Consider the following 15,882-nt stretch of genomic DNA (forward strand, 5'->3'; position numbering starts at 1 on the left):
TCTTTCTTTCTTTCTTCCTTTCTCTCTTTCACCCTTTCTTTCTTTCTTCCTTCCTTCTTTCTTTCAAGATTTATTTATTTCATATATTCAGACACACCAGAAGAGGGCATCGGATCCCATTACAGATGGTTGTGAGCCACCATGTGGCTGCTGGGAATTGAACTTGGGACTTCTGGAAAAGCAGTCAGTGCTCTTAACTGCTGAGCCACCTCTCTAGGCCCTGTGAAGTACTTTCTAAGTACTGTGTTGGAGATTGGTGCTAATGCTTTGATTTAATCGGGAATCTGCATGTCCAAATGCTAAAGGTCCTTGTTCCCAATTGGGTTTTGATCAATCAATAAAGACGCCAATGATTAATGTGTGGGTACGAGGTGGAACCCTTTGAGTCACGCCACGACTCAGGGTAGAAGGATGGGATGCAGGAGCGGCAGGAGATAAAGCCAGCCAGTCATGTGAGACCAGGTAAGTGGCCACTGGCTACTTCCCTGATTGGGCCTGGGGTAGCAGGGGAAGATTTAGGAATGCCCAGCCTTTGAGGTAGCCAAGGCATTTTTAAAATAAGCTAATGTGTGTGTGTGTGTGTGTCTTTCATTTGAAGATCTAAAGATAGTTCCTTGGCGGGTGCATGAGAGCAATCTCCCAGGAGGCAAAGCAGTGTAGCAAAAACCAACCGCTACAATACTGGCTGATGTGGGCGGGCCCAGTCCCCTGTGGGCACTGCCATCTCTAGGCAGGTGGGCCTGAGCCATGCAAAAGAAGTAGCTGAGCAAATCAAGGCATGGAGGCCGTCAGCTGCCTTCCTCCACAGTCTCTGGTCGCCGTTCCTGCCCTCAGGTTCCTACCTTGAGTTCCAGCAATGGTAGACTAGAATCTGTGAGCTAAAATAGCCCCTTTCCTACACCACCTTCATTCTGATCCAGGTTTTATCACAGCTTTAAAAACTTTAATTCCAGCATCCAACAGGCAGAGGCAGGTGGATCTCTGAGTTGGAAGCCAGCCTGGTCTACAGAGAAACCCTGTCTCAAATGCTACCTCCTACCCCACCCCTAAATAAAGAAAGGAAGAAACGCAAACTAAGACACACACATGCTCAGTGCTAGTGCCTGAGGACAGAAGCGGGTGTTGAATCCTCTGAAGTTAGAATTACAGGTAGTAGACAACCACATTTGGAACCAAAATCTGGTCCTCTGCAAAAGCAGCAAGCGCTTTTAACTGTTGATCCATTTCTCCAGCTCCTCCACCATAGTTTTTGAAGTAAGGCCATTCAAGACACCTGGAACTCATTGATTCAGCAAGACTTGTTGGTCATTCTCTCCAGGGATCTGCTGCTTCAGTCTCTGAAGCAGTAGGGTTACAGGTGCTTGCCGCCACCCCTGCCATTTTATGTGAGCGCTAAAGGATACAAACTCAGGTTCTCCTGTTTATATAATGAACATTTTTACTGACTGAACCACCTCTGCCACCCCATTTGGGGGGTGGTGTTGTTGTTTAAGATGCAGTTTTGAGTTGACCTTGAACTTTTACATAGCTGAGATTCTGACCTTGAATTCATGATTCTCCTGCCTCCACAACTGAGTGCCAGGATAACGTGGGCATGCACACTGTGCTTGGCTTTTTCTAGAATGCTCAAGGATGGAATACACTACAGATTTCCCAGTATAATAAATGAACACCCAGGCTAAAGCAGCCTGGGCTCTGGACCAGCCAGAACTAGGTCAGAAAGGAAGGACGCCATCCCTGCACACAAAGGCATTTTTGCGTGTAAGAGGGGAGATGGGAGGCTGGGGACATGGCCCAGTGGGTAAGTACTTACTTACTACATAAGCATGAGGACTTGAGTTTAATCCTAGTGCCTGAGTAAAAACCAGGCACAGTGGCAAGCATCCTTTGTCTCAGTGACAGGAGGAGGACCTTGCTGATCAGCAGAGATAACAGAAATAGTGAGCTGCATGTTCAGTAAGAGACTCTATGTCAAAACTTAAGGTGAAGGGAATCGAGAGATGACTCAAGAGTTAAAAAGCACTGGTTGCTCTTCCAGAGGACAGGACCGGGGTTTGATTCCCAGTCCCAGAATGGCAGTTTACAGTTTAGCAAACTATCGGTAATTTCCGTTCCAGATGGAAATCTGCCGCCCTCTTCTGGCTTCCTCAAGTACTGCATGCAAATGGTGCATATACATGCAGGAAAGACACCCACACAAATAAAATTAAGGATCTTGAAAAAAGGTGGAGAATGATAGAGGACACCAGATATTTACCCCGACTCTGTATGCTGTATTCATGCATGTGCACAAACAAACATGTATATGTATTGTCATGGGCACACATATACACAAACATGGGTATACACATTCATGAACACACATAGAAAGAAGGGAGTGGGGGGAGGGTAGCTGGAGTGTTGAACAAAGCCTGTGGCTCCAGCTTCCTTACTGCTGTCAATTCAGACACAGACTCCTTACATTGTGCTAGTTTCTTTTCTGCTCCTTAAAGTCAAACCACACACTTTATCTCTGAGTACCAGCTTGGGTGGCAATGAAAACATGACTCTAGAGATTGAGGAGATTGTTGTAAAAGCAAGAGGAACTGAGTTCTAATCCCTGGTATCAACATAAAAGCCTAGTGGTGGCACTGGAGGGGGAAGAGGCAATGGGACCCCAAGGAGCTGGCAATCTAGGTGAAACAGTGAGCTCCAGGTTCAATAAGAGACTTATTGAAGAGGAGGAGGGAAGGGGGAGGGGAAGGGGGAGGATGGAGAGTGATATGGAGATATACAAAGCCAACCTCTGTCCTCCACAGGAGCCCAGAGAGACAAGCATATGCAGGCATGACTCTACAGGAATATACCCGGCAAGGAGAAACACGCTGTGTAGTTTGTCTGTCGTCTGAAACGGAAACTTGAGGTGGGAAAGGAGCCAAGCAGTTCCATCTCTGAACACAGTGCTGCCCAATGACCTGACACCAACTTCTCCTAAAGCTCAGGCCAGTGTGTTTAGTGCCAAAAGTCAGAGCCAGGAGCACAAAGTTCCCTTCAAATTTTCCAGGTTGTGTAAAGAAATAATTTTTCTGAAGGGGTCTCTTGTCTCTTTTGAAACTTTTAATTGTTTTCAATGCATGCAAAAGAATGTATATAATATATCGCCATTCTGGAGGAAGAGCAATAAAATAAACCACCCGCGACTAATACGACGGTGCTAAAAAGTATGAAAGACAAGGCTGAAGAGATGGCTCAGCGGTTACAGCACTTCCTGCTTTCGGGGAAAACCTGAGTTAGGTTCCCAGCACCCCTTCTATAACTCTACTCCAGGGCACTTCCTTCTGGCTGCCACAACCACCTGCACTTTTGTATACACGCTTGTGTGTGCACGTGGGCATACACGCTATTTTGTTTTTAAATATGAAAAAAAATCAGAGAATGACTGAATGTCAAAAAAAAAAAAAAACAAAAAAAAAACCCCACAGACACTGGGTTGAAGAAGCTCCTCAAGGCCAAGAACAATCTCAACATCAAAATAAATAATGACAGGGCTGGAAAAGTGGCTCACCGAGTAAAAGCCCGTACCACCAATCCTGAAATGGATCCTAAACCCCTATGGTGGGAGGAGAGAACTGAGTGCTATGGCTTGTCCTTTGATCTTCATATGTGTGTCATGGCAGATGCACATACACATAGACGGATAGATAGATAGATAGATAGATAGATAGATAGATAGATAGATAGATAGATGTATGTAACCTTTTAAATTGTTGGGGGTCGGGAGTGGTGGCACATGACTTTAATGGTATTAAAGTTGGGAAGCAAAGGCGGGCGGATATCTGTGAGTTCGAGGTCAGCAGGTCTACATAGTGAGTTGGACTAGGGGTGTGGTTCAACGGCACCGTGCTTGCCTAGAATTTATGAACACCTGAGTTCAATCTCCAGCATTCACCCGCGGAAATAAAAGGAAAACGAAGTCATGGTCCTGTCTTCCAGCCAAGCCTAGCAGCTCCCTTAATCCATGGAGCGTTCAGGAAGACCGGGGGAAAAAGAGCAGATTAGAGCCTGACTCTTCTACCCCTTCTAGAATGCACAGAATGCAGTCAGCAGACCCAGCTTTGCGTTTTCTCTTTTGGTCCTCCTCAGCTTCCATCTGAGGCCCACCGTTCCAGACTCCCGGAACTGGCAGAGTTTCCTGGGCTACTGCGCAGCTGTTCCCGGTCGCCGTGGAAACCGGTCAGCCAATCCGAGCGTGCGGCCCAGACTGGCGGACGCGGCGGGGAGCTTTAGCGCGCTTTGGCTGTGGGCTTCCGCGGGTTCTTGTTAACGGAAAGCGATGCTGAAGGCTAAGATCCTCTTCGTGGGCCCCTGCGAGGTGAGCCAGGGTTCGGGAGCTCCCTGGAACTGGGGTTGTTCCCAGGAGGTGCAGCTTGGTACCAGCAACCCCACTGAGGGCGGCAGCTGGCGCTACGGTGACCAGCGGAGCTGCCAGGCCTTCATCCAGTTCACCTCACCCAAGTAGTGGAGGAGAATATTGAGGTACCCAGATCTCAAGGCCAGCGGGAATGACTCCCCCTCTGAACCTTCCCTGCGAAAGGAATATGTCTATGGGATTAGAAAACTAGATTTTTTTTTTCAATATAGGGACTTGGAGCAAGTGACTAGTAATATGAGGGAATCGCTATATATGTGATTCACACTATACACCAAATTAAAGTTCAGATGGACCGAAACTAAACATGCAAATAAGTTAACTGTAGAAGGAAGCTGGGCGTAGCGTCCCATGCCTGTAATACCAAGACTCAGAAGGCAGAGGGAGTATGGTCACAAGTTTTAGGCCAGCCTGAGCTATGTATTGAGTTCTGGGACAGCATGGGCTACAATGTGAGATACTGACTCAAATAACAAAATTAGATATAGATAGATAGATAGATAGATAGATAGATAGATAGATAGTAGATAGATGGGTCAAATTCCTGGGTCCCAGGTCAGAAGGTTAGCTTATGTTAGGTTTTGATATTTGATGGCAATGTCTTGCTACACAACCGGGGCTGGCCTTGAATTCAAGATCCACCTACTTCAGTCTCCCAAGTGCTGGGACTATAGGCTGCATCACCATGCCCTGAACACCCTAGTTATAGTTCCTAAGTAGGTCTGGGAAGAATGTAAGAATTCTGATTTTGTGCACAGTAACTTTTAATCATATGATCTTCATATGAGGTTATTGGCCCATAAACCAAACACGAGAACCACTGTACATTCGTAGGTGACTATATGGCGAAGATATGTTTTTAATCTTAAGTTAGGACGCTGGGGGTGTAGGTGGATGATAGAATATTTGCCTAGCATGCAGGACTCCCTGGGTCTAATCCACTTCACCATATAAAACCTTCATGGTGGTACATACCTCAGTTTCAGTGTTTGGAAGGTAGAGGTAAGATGATTGACAGTTCAAGGCCACACCCCCGGCTACAATAGCAAGTCTGAAGCCAGCCTGGAATACATGAAACCTGTCAGAGAAAAAAAAAATTATAAGGTAGGGAAGTTGCTAAGTACATACAGAAGCAAAGAAGGATTGAGCCTTGTGTGACGGTGCAAGCCTGTCACCTCAGCATACAAGGGTTGCCACAGGTTTGAGGCCAGTCTGGGCCACATAGTGGTTTTGAGGCTAGCCTGGGGCAGAAATGAGAAGAAGGCTTAAAAGAAATGAGGGACTGGAAAGATGGCTTGTTGATTAAGAACACATACTGCTCTCACAGAGAGATCTGAGTTTGGTTTCCAGCGCCCATGCCAGCTGGCTCAACTGCCTATAGGTGCCAGTGGCAGGAGACCTGAAACCTCTGGCCTCTGCGGACACAGGCACTAAACATGCACAGACCCACACATGGACTGAACATAATGATGTGTGCATTTAATTCCAGCACTGAGGAGGCAGAGACAGGTAAATCTGAGTTGAGGGTCAGCCTGATTAACATAGTGAGTTATGGGCCAGCCAGGGCTACATAGTAAAACCTTGTATAAAATTTAATTTAATTTAATTTAAAAGGGAGAGAATGGTTGTAGTTTGGAGAGAGTTTGTAGAATATGTTACAAATCTAGGGTTGGTGATGCACACATAATTTCATCATTTTCAAGCCCGAGGCAGAAAGATTGGTACCCAGCCTGAGCTACATAACAAGTCCTTACCTCAAAGCAAGCAACTTAGAGAACAGAGTATAATTGCGGAGAGTTCTGTGTCTTTGTCTTTGGTTACTTGGTGGTTTGAAGGTTTTTGAAACAGGATCTCATAAAGCTTAGAATGACCTTGAACTCCTGATCCTCCTGCCTCTTCTCAACCTCTCCACCCTTCCCCTCCCTTTCTTTTCCTTTTATCCCTCACCTCATCCCTCTCTCCCATCCTGTAGAGTTTTATCAGGGCATCAGGGCTCACTCAAGTTCAAAGATTGACTTCTGAGGAGAGAGGACCTTTGTTTTATATTCAGGCATATTACAGTATTCAGGCATACACAGGATGGTGCAAAAACGTAGATGAGGTCTGAAAAGCAGATCATAGCTCTAAGGAGGCAATGTGTGGATGGGGGGATGGATGAGTGGGTTGGTGGATACATGGATGGATGGGTGGATACATGGGTGGATGGGTGGATACATGGATGGATGGATGGATACATGGATGGATAGTTGAGTGGGTAGGTTGATACATGGATGGATGGGTAGATACATGGATGGACGAGTGGATACATGGATGGATGGGTAGATACATGGATGATGGATGGATGGATGGATAGATAGATGAATGGATGATGGATGGATAGTTGATGGATGGATGGGCATGAGTGGGTAGGTAAGTAGGCAGGTGGGTAGAGGGGGGTCAGTAAGTGGTTCAATTGATGGATGGATGGGTGAATGGATGTTTGAATTGGATGGATAGATGGATAAATGGATGGAGGTGAGTGGGTAGTTGAGTAATAGGTAGATAGATATATAGGGTAAGTGGGTGGTTGAATTGATGGATGGATGGATTGATGGGGTGAGTGAGTGGTTGGATGGATGGATGGATGGATGGATGGATGAATGGATGAATAGAAACCTGGTTTGGGTAGAGGGCTCAGAAAGGCTGTCTTACTGTCCTGTTGACTTTTTATAGGAAAGGTGATTACTAACATAATACATAGGAAGAAGTGGGTTGCTGACTTGTGACCCAGCAGCCAAGAGTCCAAAAACCTGGGTCTCAGTGTTGACCTTGATCCTCTTCATGACCTCATATGTGTAACAGACTGACTGGAGCTGTGGAGAGAAGCAGGGCAGGGGTGGTGGGACACACACTTACCTGGGGTGCTGCTGCTGCTGTTGTTGTTTGGTTTCTGGTTTTCTGTTCTCGGATAAGTTAACTGAATCCCAGCCAGGCTGTAAGGAAAGGCATGCTGGGTCCCAGTCCAAGCTGTGCCCGTTGTGCTAGGTAGGGTAAGACAGCATGCTTCCAGACAGAGAGAGCTCTCTGTCCTCGAGATCTCAAGGAGTCATGGCCAGTATGCACTACACCTAGCAACCCATGCTAGCCTGGAACTTGCCTTCTTGCTACCTAGCCACCTGTGTGCTAGGGTTGCAGGTGTGTGCCAGCATGCATGGTAGGTGAGGGCTCCTGTGTGGTTTCTCTCTTGGCTCCATTTGCTCTTGCTTTTACAGAGCGGCAAAACGGTGCTGGCCAACTTTCTGACCGAATCTTCGGATATCACTGAATACAACCCAACACAAGGTGTGAGGTGAGCCTGCCCCATAGGAGTCTCTGAAGCAGCTGTGAGGTGTCACCCTTCCCTCCCTTGGGTGCTGTGCATATTCTGAAGCTGCTTCCTAATTACGGGCCTGCTGTGCTATCTGTGTTTTCAGGATCCTAGAGTTTGAGAACCCACATGTCACCAGCAACAACAAAGGCACGGGCTGCGAATTTGAGCTCTGGGACTGTGGTGGCGATTCTAAGTGAGTTTCCTTTAACACAGCTCTGCTTTCACAGGTGACTGACAAAAAAAAAAAAAAAAACCGTCAGAGTTGGGTGGCTCAGTGGTAGAGCACCTGCCTAGAATCCCCCCAGGGAGGGGCTGGGGGCGTGGCTCAGTGGTAGAGCACCTGCCTAGAATACCGCAGTGAGGGGCTGGGGTGTGGCTCAGTGGTAGAGCCCTTGCCTAGAATCCCCATTGAGGAGCTGAGGGCGTGGCTCAGTGGTAGAGCCCCTGCCTAGAATCCCCCAGTGAGGGGCTGGGGGCGTGGCTCAGTGGTAGAGCCCTTGCCTAGAATCCCCATTGAGGAGCTGAGGGCGTGGCTCAGTGGTAGAGCCCCTGCCTAGAATCCCCCAGTGAGGGGCTGGGGACGTGGCTCAGTGGTAGAGCACCTGCCTAGAATCCCCCAGTGAGGGGCTGGGGACGTGGCTCAGTGGTAGAGCACCTGCCTAGAATCCCCCAGTGAGGGGCTGGGGACGTGGCTCAGTGGTAGAGCACCTGCCTAGAATCCCCCAGTGAGGGGCTGGGGGCGTGGCTCAGTGGTAGAGCACCTGCCTAGAATCCCCCAGTGAGGGGCTGGGGACGTGGCTCAGTGGTAGAGCACCTGCCTAGAATCCCCCAGTGAGGGGCTGGGGACGTGGCTCAGTGGTAGAGCACCTGCCTAGAATCCCCCAGTGAGGGGCTGGGGGCGTGGCTCAGTGGTAGAGCCCCTGCCTAGAATCCCCAGTGAGGGGCTGGGGGCGTGGCTCAGTGGTAGAGCCCCTGCCTAGAATCCTCCAGTGAGGGGCTGGGGGCGTGGCTCAGTGGTAGGGCACTTGCACTATATGTGTGAAGTCCCCAATGCTGTAACAATAATAATAACAACAATAACAGTAATGAACATTGAGAAGCGAGGGTGTGCCACAGCTCTCTCCTAACTTCTGTCCGCATCAGGTTTGAGTCCTGCTGGCCCGCGCTGATGAAGGATGCTCATGGCGTGGTGATTGTCTTCAACGCCGACATCCCAAGCCACCTAAAGGAAATCGAAATGTGGTATTCCTGCTTCGTCCAGCAGCAGTTCCTCCAAGACAGCCACTGCATGCTTGTGGCCCACCACAAACCGGGCTCCGGAGGAGACAAGGGCAGCCTGGCTCTGTGTAAGTACCCTGGACTTTCTTCTCCTGCTTTTTGTCTTCAGTGTTTGAAGCTGTGTGTGAGTGTGTGTGTGTGTGTGTGTGTGTGTGTGTGTGTGTACAAGCATAGGTCACGTGTATTTAGAGACAACAGATCAATCTTAGTGTCATCCACAGAAAAACCATTCACCTTGGATTTTTTTTTACTTTTGTTTGTGTATCTGCTTGAATGTATGTATATGTATTCATAGAGGCATGAATTAGCAGTAGTAAGGTGCTTGCCTAGAATCCCCCAGTGAGGGCCTGGGGTGTGGCTCAGTGGTAGACCCCTGCCTAGAATCCCCCAGTGAGGGCCTGGGGTGTGGCTCAGTGGTAGACCCCTGCCTAGAATCCCCCAGTGAGGGCCTGGGGTGTGGCTCAGTGGTAGACCCCTGCCTAGAATCCCCCAGTGAGGGCCTGGGGTGTGGCTCAGTGGTAGACCCCTGCCTAGAATCCCCCAGTGAGGGGCTGGGGTATGGCTCAGTGGTAGACCCCCTGCCTAGAATCCCCCAGGGAGGGGCTGGGGGTGTGGCTCAGTGGTAGAGCCCCTGCCTAGAATCCCCCAGGGAGGGGCTGGGGTGTGGCTCAGTGGTAGAGCCCCTGCCTAGAATCCCCCAGGGAGGGCCTGGGGGCGTGGCTCAGTGGTAGAGCCCCTGCCTAGAATCCCCCAGTGATGTGGCAGGGTACAGCTCTGTGACAGCACTTGTCTAATATGTTCAAGCTTTGGGTTCCTTCTCTAGCACCACACAAAGCCAAAACCAAGGACCTGCCAGTGCCTGCTTTGGTATCTTTCCTATTGCAAAGGGGTTTTTGTGTTGTTGTTGTTGTTGTTGTTGTTGTTGTTGTTGTTGTTGTGACACAGGGATTCTCTGTGTAGCCATGACTGTCCTGATACTCGCTTATAGACCAGGCTGCCCTTGAACTCGGAGATCCACCTGCCTCTGCTTTCTGATTACTGGGATTAGAGGTGTCTACCACCACCCAACTAAGGGGCAGGTTTTTAAAACCACCTGTCAAACAGGTTCAGACTTGAGACGCTCAGTGCATCGCTGCAGTGCTAGTGCACGTGTCTAATCTCAGCACTGGTGAGGCTGAGCAGGAGGGCCGAGAGTTCCAGGCGTGCCTGGGGTACACTGCAAGACCTGCAAGGGAGGGGGGGAGAACAGGAGAGAGGAAGCAGGAGTGGTGTTCCAGAAGCCTAGCTCATCATAAGCTAGAAAGCGTTCCTTGTTCAACCTTCCAGCCTAATTAGCCTCCTTTCCCCTTGGAGCTCCCCCCTTGAACAAGCTGAAGCTGGTGCACTCAAATCTGGAGGAAGACCCCGAGGAGGTCCGGGTGGAATTCATCAAGTATCTGAAAAGCATCATCAGCTCCCTGTCGGAGAGCAGGGACCGTGAGGAGATGCTCATCATCACCTAGCAACCCTGCGCCATCCATCGCCTCCCAGAGGACGCTGCTGCCCCAGGCAGAGCTCATATCCCACCCAGCCGCTGACACACCCTCCTGCTATGGCTGCACAAGTGTTCCTTATCGTCTCCAAGGTTCCAGGAAGAGTCAGGCATGGTGGCACACGCCTGTGATCCCAGCTCTTGAGAGGCTGAGGTAGGAGGAGGGTTGAGAGTTCAAGGCCAGCCTGGGCTACATAGGGAGCCCTTAACTCATCTCTTCTCCAGAAACAAAAAGCTGCCCTGCTTGCCTGTCTTGGCTGTCATGTATAAACATATCCTTCCGGCAGCCCTAGTACTGTATTTTCAGGTTGAGCTTCTTACTGGTGATTAGTGGGATGAAGTGGCCCAAAGGTGTCCCCAAATGCAGCCAGGGGACATGTGTAGAGCGGCTGCTTTCGACTTTGCTGTCAGAGACAGGGAAGTGAGATGGCTCACTTGCTGCCAAGCCTGACAACCCAAGTTCAATCCCCAGAATCCACTTCAAGGTGGAAGGAGAGAGATCTGACCCCACAGAGTCCTCCTCTGTCTCCACTGGTGACATGGCACCCCCACAACACACACACACACACACACACACACACACACACACACGCTATATGGAGCTGTGGTCAGGAGAGCTTGTTGCTCATGCTGAGGTCCTGAGTTCAGATCCCAGCTCCCATGCTGGGCAGCTCTGATTGTGACTCTGGGTCTAGGAGATCCCACTCCTTCCAGAGGAAGGACCAGAGGTCCTGGGTACCTCCCAGACACAGCACATGCTCACACACAGACTGTATTAGACACCACGACAAGGCAGCTCACAGAAGACTTTATTAGGCTTACAGTTTCAGATAGGGGGACATGGCAGCCAGCGACAGGTGTGGCAGCAGGGACAAGAAACTGAGGCTCATATCGAACCACAAACACAAACCAGAGAGCACAAAGGGAATGATGCCATCAGTCTGTGAACACACAAGCCCACTGCTGCTGACATAACTCCTCAAGCAAGACCACACCTCCTAAACCTCCTAAACCATGCCATCAGTTGGGAGCCCAAGGCTATGAGGGATATCTCATTCACACTAGACACAAATACAAGCATAAATCACTTTAAAACAAAGGAGTGGGGTAAACTGTGTGGCTTAGAGCCCCACTCGGGTTAGGGGTGTGGTGTAGAAATAGCACCAGCTTAAAGTGTATGGGACTGAAAAGAAAAACAATCTATACAAAGTGTCTTTAGAAGGAATACAAGGGGCTGGGCGGTGGCTCAGTTGGCGTGGAAGCATAAGGACCTGAGTTCAGTCCCCCAGACCCATGTGAAAAAGCTGGGCATTGTGGCGTGTCCTTACGATCCCAGCTTAGGGGAGGCAGAGACAGGCGGGTCCCTTGGCTTGCTGGCCAGCCAGCTTATGCTATTGTGTGAGCCTCTCGCCCATGGACGATATTTTCTCAGAAATAATGCTGTGGTCTGTGGAGACAGCTCAGTGCTCAGTGTCCTGGCCCCACAAGCATGAGGACTGGATTCAGAGTCCCAGAACTCATGTCAGGCAAGTATGGTGGCTGCCTGTAATTCTGGTACAAGAGACGCAAAGACACGATCCCCAGGGCAAGCTGGCTGGCTAGAGTAGCTGGAATAGGCCAGCTCTGGGTTTAGCTAGAGACCTTGACTTAATAAGTAACGTGGCTTAAGTGGGCCCCTGAAGGCACGTGCACGCACATGCACGCACATGCACATACACTGAGGCACAGACACAGAAAAATAGATGTGGTGCCTGAACGACCAACTACCAAGGCTGTCCTCTGAGCTTCACACGCATGTGCACACACTCACAAAGGGACTCTTGTTATCTTGGCACATGCTCGTACTCATCAGCTGCTAGGACTTGAAAGCAGGAGAATTGGGACTTCATGTCAGCATCAACTATATATATAACAATTTCAAGGCTAGCCTGGGCTACATAAGACCCTGGAAGTTTCTAAACAAGAAAAAACAAAACAAAACAAAAACAGGACCTATGAGATCCACTGATACTGTGACAGAGGTTCCTATGATTGTGCCCAGTGCTCACTGCGTCTCCATTCTTGTAACTTGATGGAACGTCACTAAGAGTGACAAGTAAGGCTGGTAAGATGGCCCGCGGGTGACGGTGTGTGCCGGCAAGCCTGGCGACCTGAGTGGCAGGGAATAGCTAACTCCTGTACTCTGATCCCCACCCCCAACCCCTGCCAACACACACGCACATCCCTCCGCATGCTCACAAGTGTGCAGAGATCCAGAAAATAAAAAATAAAGTAAGCAAGAACCCCAGCTCTATCTCTTGGCTCATCTGAGACTGGTCGATACTGGAGGTCAGAAGTCCAAAGTTGACCCCTATGGGGTCCAAATCGAGGTGCCACCAGGGCCATACTCACTCTGGAGGAGCCAAGAGAATTATTTGGTTTTGTTGTTGTTCTTTTGGGGAGGAGGTGTTGAGATAGATCTCACTCTGTGTTCCTGGCTGGCCTGGAACTCCCTTTGTAGACCAGGCTAGCCATGAACTCACAGATCTGCCCGCCTTTGCCTCCCCAGTGTTGGGATTAAAGGCGTGCCCCAGCACTGAGTCTCCATTTCCCACTACTGTTAGCTTCTCCCAGCCGTCTGCACTCCTCTATGGTCACACCACCCTTGTAGTCCAAGGAGAATGGCAAGAGAGACAGGGATAGGACTGGATCCCAGACCTCTTCCCTCTCCTATGATCCAATGGGCGTGGATTATAGGTGTCTCCCTCAGAGACCAGAACTACTAAAGCACCAGCCACCACAGTGCTGTAAGCTCTGGGCCTTAAATGGCCCAGAGGCCCAAGTATTAAAAAGGGTTAAGAAGCCTGGTGCTATTGGAAGATGGGCCTTTGAGAGGTCAGTCGTAACAGGAGCTTTTAGGTCATAGGGAACATGTCCTTTGAGGGGATCATAAGATATCAGTTTATCATGTACTTTTCTGTGGCCACCTGGAGGAGATTTGCCCCACCTCTTGCTTCCACCACGGTATCTCTTTCCATAGGCCTCAACACAAGTTGAAATGAAACCTGGGGAGCCATGAGCCAAAGAGCAACCTCTCTCTTAACCTTACCTGGGTATTTTGTTACACTAACAAAAAACTGACTAACACCACTGGGAACAACAGCAGGGTGAATAAGGACCCAGTCAGAAAGTGGTTTATAGGTATCTCCCAGGAAAAACTAGCATCACATTTCTTTGAACCAGTCAGGTGAAGGGGGTATTCTCAAGCACTGGCCATCGTATAGAAAATGATGCCCGGCTTACACATTAATCTGAATGAACATTTCTTAAATGATCAGGCAAACACCCTGGAGATCATTATCTTCTTGTGTAAGGTCAGCTAAATTGCTTTAACGGAAATATTTAGGTCACAGAGCACATAGACCCATGTTTTCTGTGTATGTGTGTCACGGTGCATGGCAGGAGGAGGTCCCTAGGTCTCTGCTTTAAAAACCAAAACTAAATGCCTGGAGCGGTGACTCAGCCATACTTGCTGCTCTTGCAAAAGACCTGAGGTTGGTTCCCAGCAGCCTCTTGGCAGCTCACAAACATCTGTAATCTCACCTTCGGAGGATCTGATGCCCTCTTCTAGCTTCTGTGGGTAGTGTGCCCATGTGGTACATATACATGCAAGCAGGAAAACACTCTTACACAAGAGAGAAAGAAAAAGAAAAAGAAAGAAAGAAAGAGAGAGAGAGAGAAAGAGAAGAAGGAAGGAAGGAAGGAAGGAAGGAAGGAAGGAAGGAAGGAAGGAAGGAAAAGAAAACCAAGTCACCTAGTCACCTGGTCTACAGAGAAAATTCAAAGCTAGCCTGAACAACAACTTTGTGAGATACTGTCTCAAAAAAAAAAAAAAAAAAAAAAAAAAAAAAAAAAAAAAAAAAAAAAAAAGGCTGGAGATGTAGCTCAGTGGTAAGTGCTTGCCTAGAGTCCTCCAGTCTAGCGCTGGGGACAGATGGTTCATCTGTAAAGTGCTTGCCTAACATGAAAGAGGTCCTGAATTCAACTGCTAGACAGACAGACACACACACACACTAAATGAGGGAAGGCATTCTTGCCTTTACTATGAAGAGGAATGGTTTTGACGTCTTCGATGTATCAGTGAAATGGCTCTCCATGTGATAAGATGGGAATCGGCTTTTCTGCTTCGGTTACAGCCAACCGTTCCCACTGCAGAAGGAAACGCCCCTGGCACTCCGAAGTGAAAACCACCTCCTATTCATTCTGCTCTCTCTCAGTTCATCCCAATTCAGGCTTTTGGATTTATTTATCGAGTCCTGGGTAGCCCAAGCTGATCTCAAACTCCCTATGTAGCAGAGGATAACCTTGAATCCCTGATCCTCCTGCCTCCACTTCTCACAGGCAGCCACCCCATTTATGTGAGGCTGCAGATGGGACCCAAGGCTTCCTGTTAGTGAAGTACCTACTGAGTACTTCACTACAGGCCTCTAGCCAGTTCTTCATACAGACTTGGAAAACATACCTCTTCTTTCCAAAGCCTCCATGTGGACTTATTCTTCAGCCCAGATCTACTTAGAGATTCTAGAGACTCAACCTGTGAGCACCAAAACGAGCCTCATCTTCCACATCCACAGTCTCACCAGAGTTTTGTGCTAACTTTCTACTAGTGGAAGCCTGTTTCAACTACACATCAAGAACATGTATCCTTCTGGGAGCTGGGAAGATGGCTCAGTCAATACAGCACCTGCTGTGAGAGCATGAGGACCCGAGTTCAGATCTGTAGCCTTAGATGTACAGCAGCCTGGCGTGATGGTGGCTGGTGGCACCTGCAATTTCAGAGATGGACAGATCCCCACAGCCAAACTGATGACTTTCAATAAATATCATACGAATGTATATGTGTGTGTGTATGTATGTTTATGTATGTATATACGTATACACACACACACACACACACACACGTGTGTCTGAAACGGCTCCGAGGGTAAATATAAAGAAGGTATATTTGAGTACTATTCAAGTACTTGTAAGGCAAATTCTGTGTTTGAATTCTCCTTAAAGGCGGGGCTAGTAATCAATGGACTACGTTTCCCATAGCTCCTGTGGCAGCTTCTCTTGTATTTCCTAGAGAGCTGTTCGCCCTTTGCTCTGGCCCGTGGGAAGAAAAAATAGCACTGTACCAGTCAGCATTGTTTAAGTCAAATATCGTATTCTGTCCTTTATCGTTCCCCTAATCTGGCTTCTGCTCCTTCGCTCGCTGGCTTCCGGAGCCCAAATAATCTGAGAATGGTCTTGTGGCAACAACAACAGTTAAGCAGGAGGTTGTGCGTGCCGAAG

The 15,882-nt window shown here is 48.8% G+C and overlaps 1 protein-coding gene across 2 annotated transcripts; it reads left to right on the forward strand.

Moving 5' to 3' along the window:
* The first annotated feature begins 4,189 nt into the window (after nt 1-4,189).
* Nucleotides 4,190-15,441, forward strand: Ift22 (intraflagellar transport 22). 2 transcript variants are annotated; one of them, XM_076923250.1, is made up of 5 exons: nt 4,190-4,351; nt 7,660-7,736; nt 7,861-7,950; nt 8,901-9,103; nt 10,389-15,441. In XM_076923250.1, exons 1-5 carry the CDS (start codon nt 4,313-4,315, stop codon nt 10,535-10,537), a joined length of 558 nt encoding a protein of 185 aa, XP_076779365.1. In that variant the 5' UTR covers nt 4,190-4,312; the 3' UTR covers nt 10,538-15,441. The 2 variants fall into 2 exon arrangements, with proteins under 2 accessions (XP_076779365.1, XP_076779366.1); XM_076923251.1 differs by lacking the exon at nt 4,190-4,351 and having other exon boundaries at nt 7,709-7,729.
* The last annotated feature ends 441 nt before the right edge of the window (nt 15,442-15,882 follow it).

Source organism: Arvicanthis niloticus, chromosome 24 (genome assembly GCF_011762505.2).
Source record: "Arvicanthis niloticus isolate mArvNil1 chromosome 24, mArvNil1.pat.X, whole genome shotgun sequence".
Classification (NCBI taxonomy): domain Eukaryota; kingdom Metazoa; phylum Chordata; class Mammalia; order Rodentia; family Muridae; genus Arvicanthis; species Arvicanthis niloticus.

Bases quoted from the DNA above. Each gene is read 5' to 3' on its own strand.
- Ift22 (XM_076923250.1), top strand. From the start codon at position 4,313: ATGCTGAAGGCTAAGATCCTCTTCGTGGGCCCCTGCGAG. The intron at 7,737-7,860 runs GTGAGCCTGCCC...CTGTGTTTTCAG, and splicing joins AACCCAACACAAGGTGTGAG to GATCCTAGAGTTTGAGAACC. The intron at 7,951-8,900 runs GTGAGTTTCCTT...TGTCCGCATCAG, and splicing joins GACTGTGGTGGCGATTCTAA to GTTTGAGTCCTGCTGGCCCG.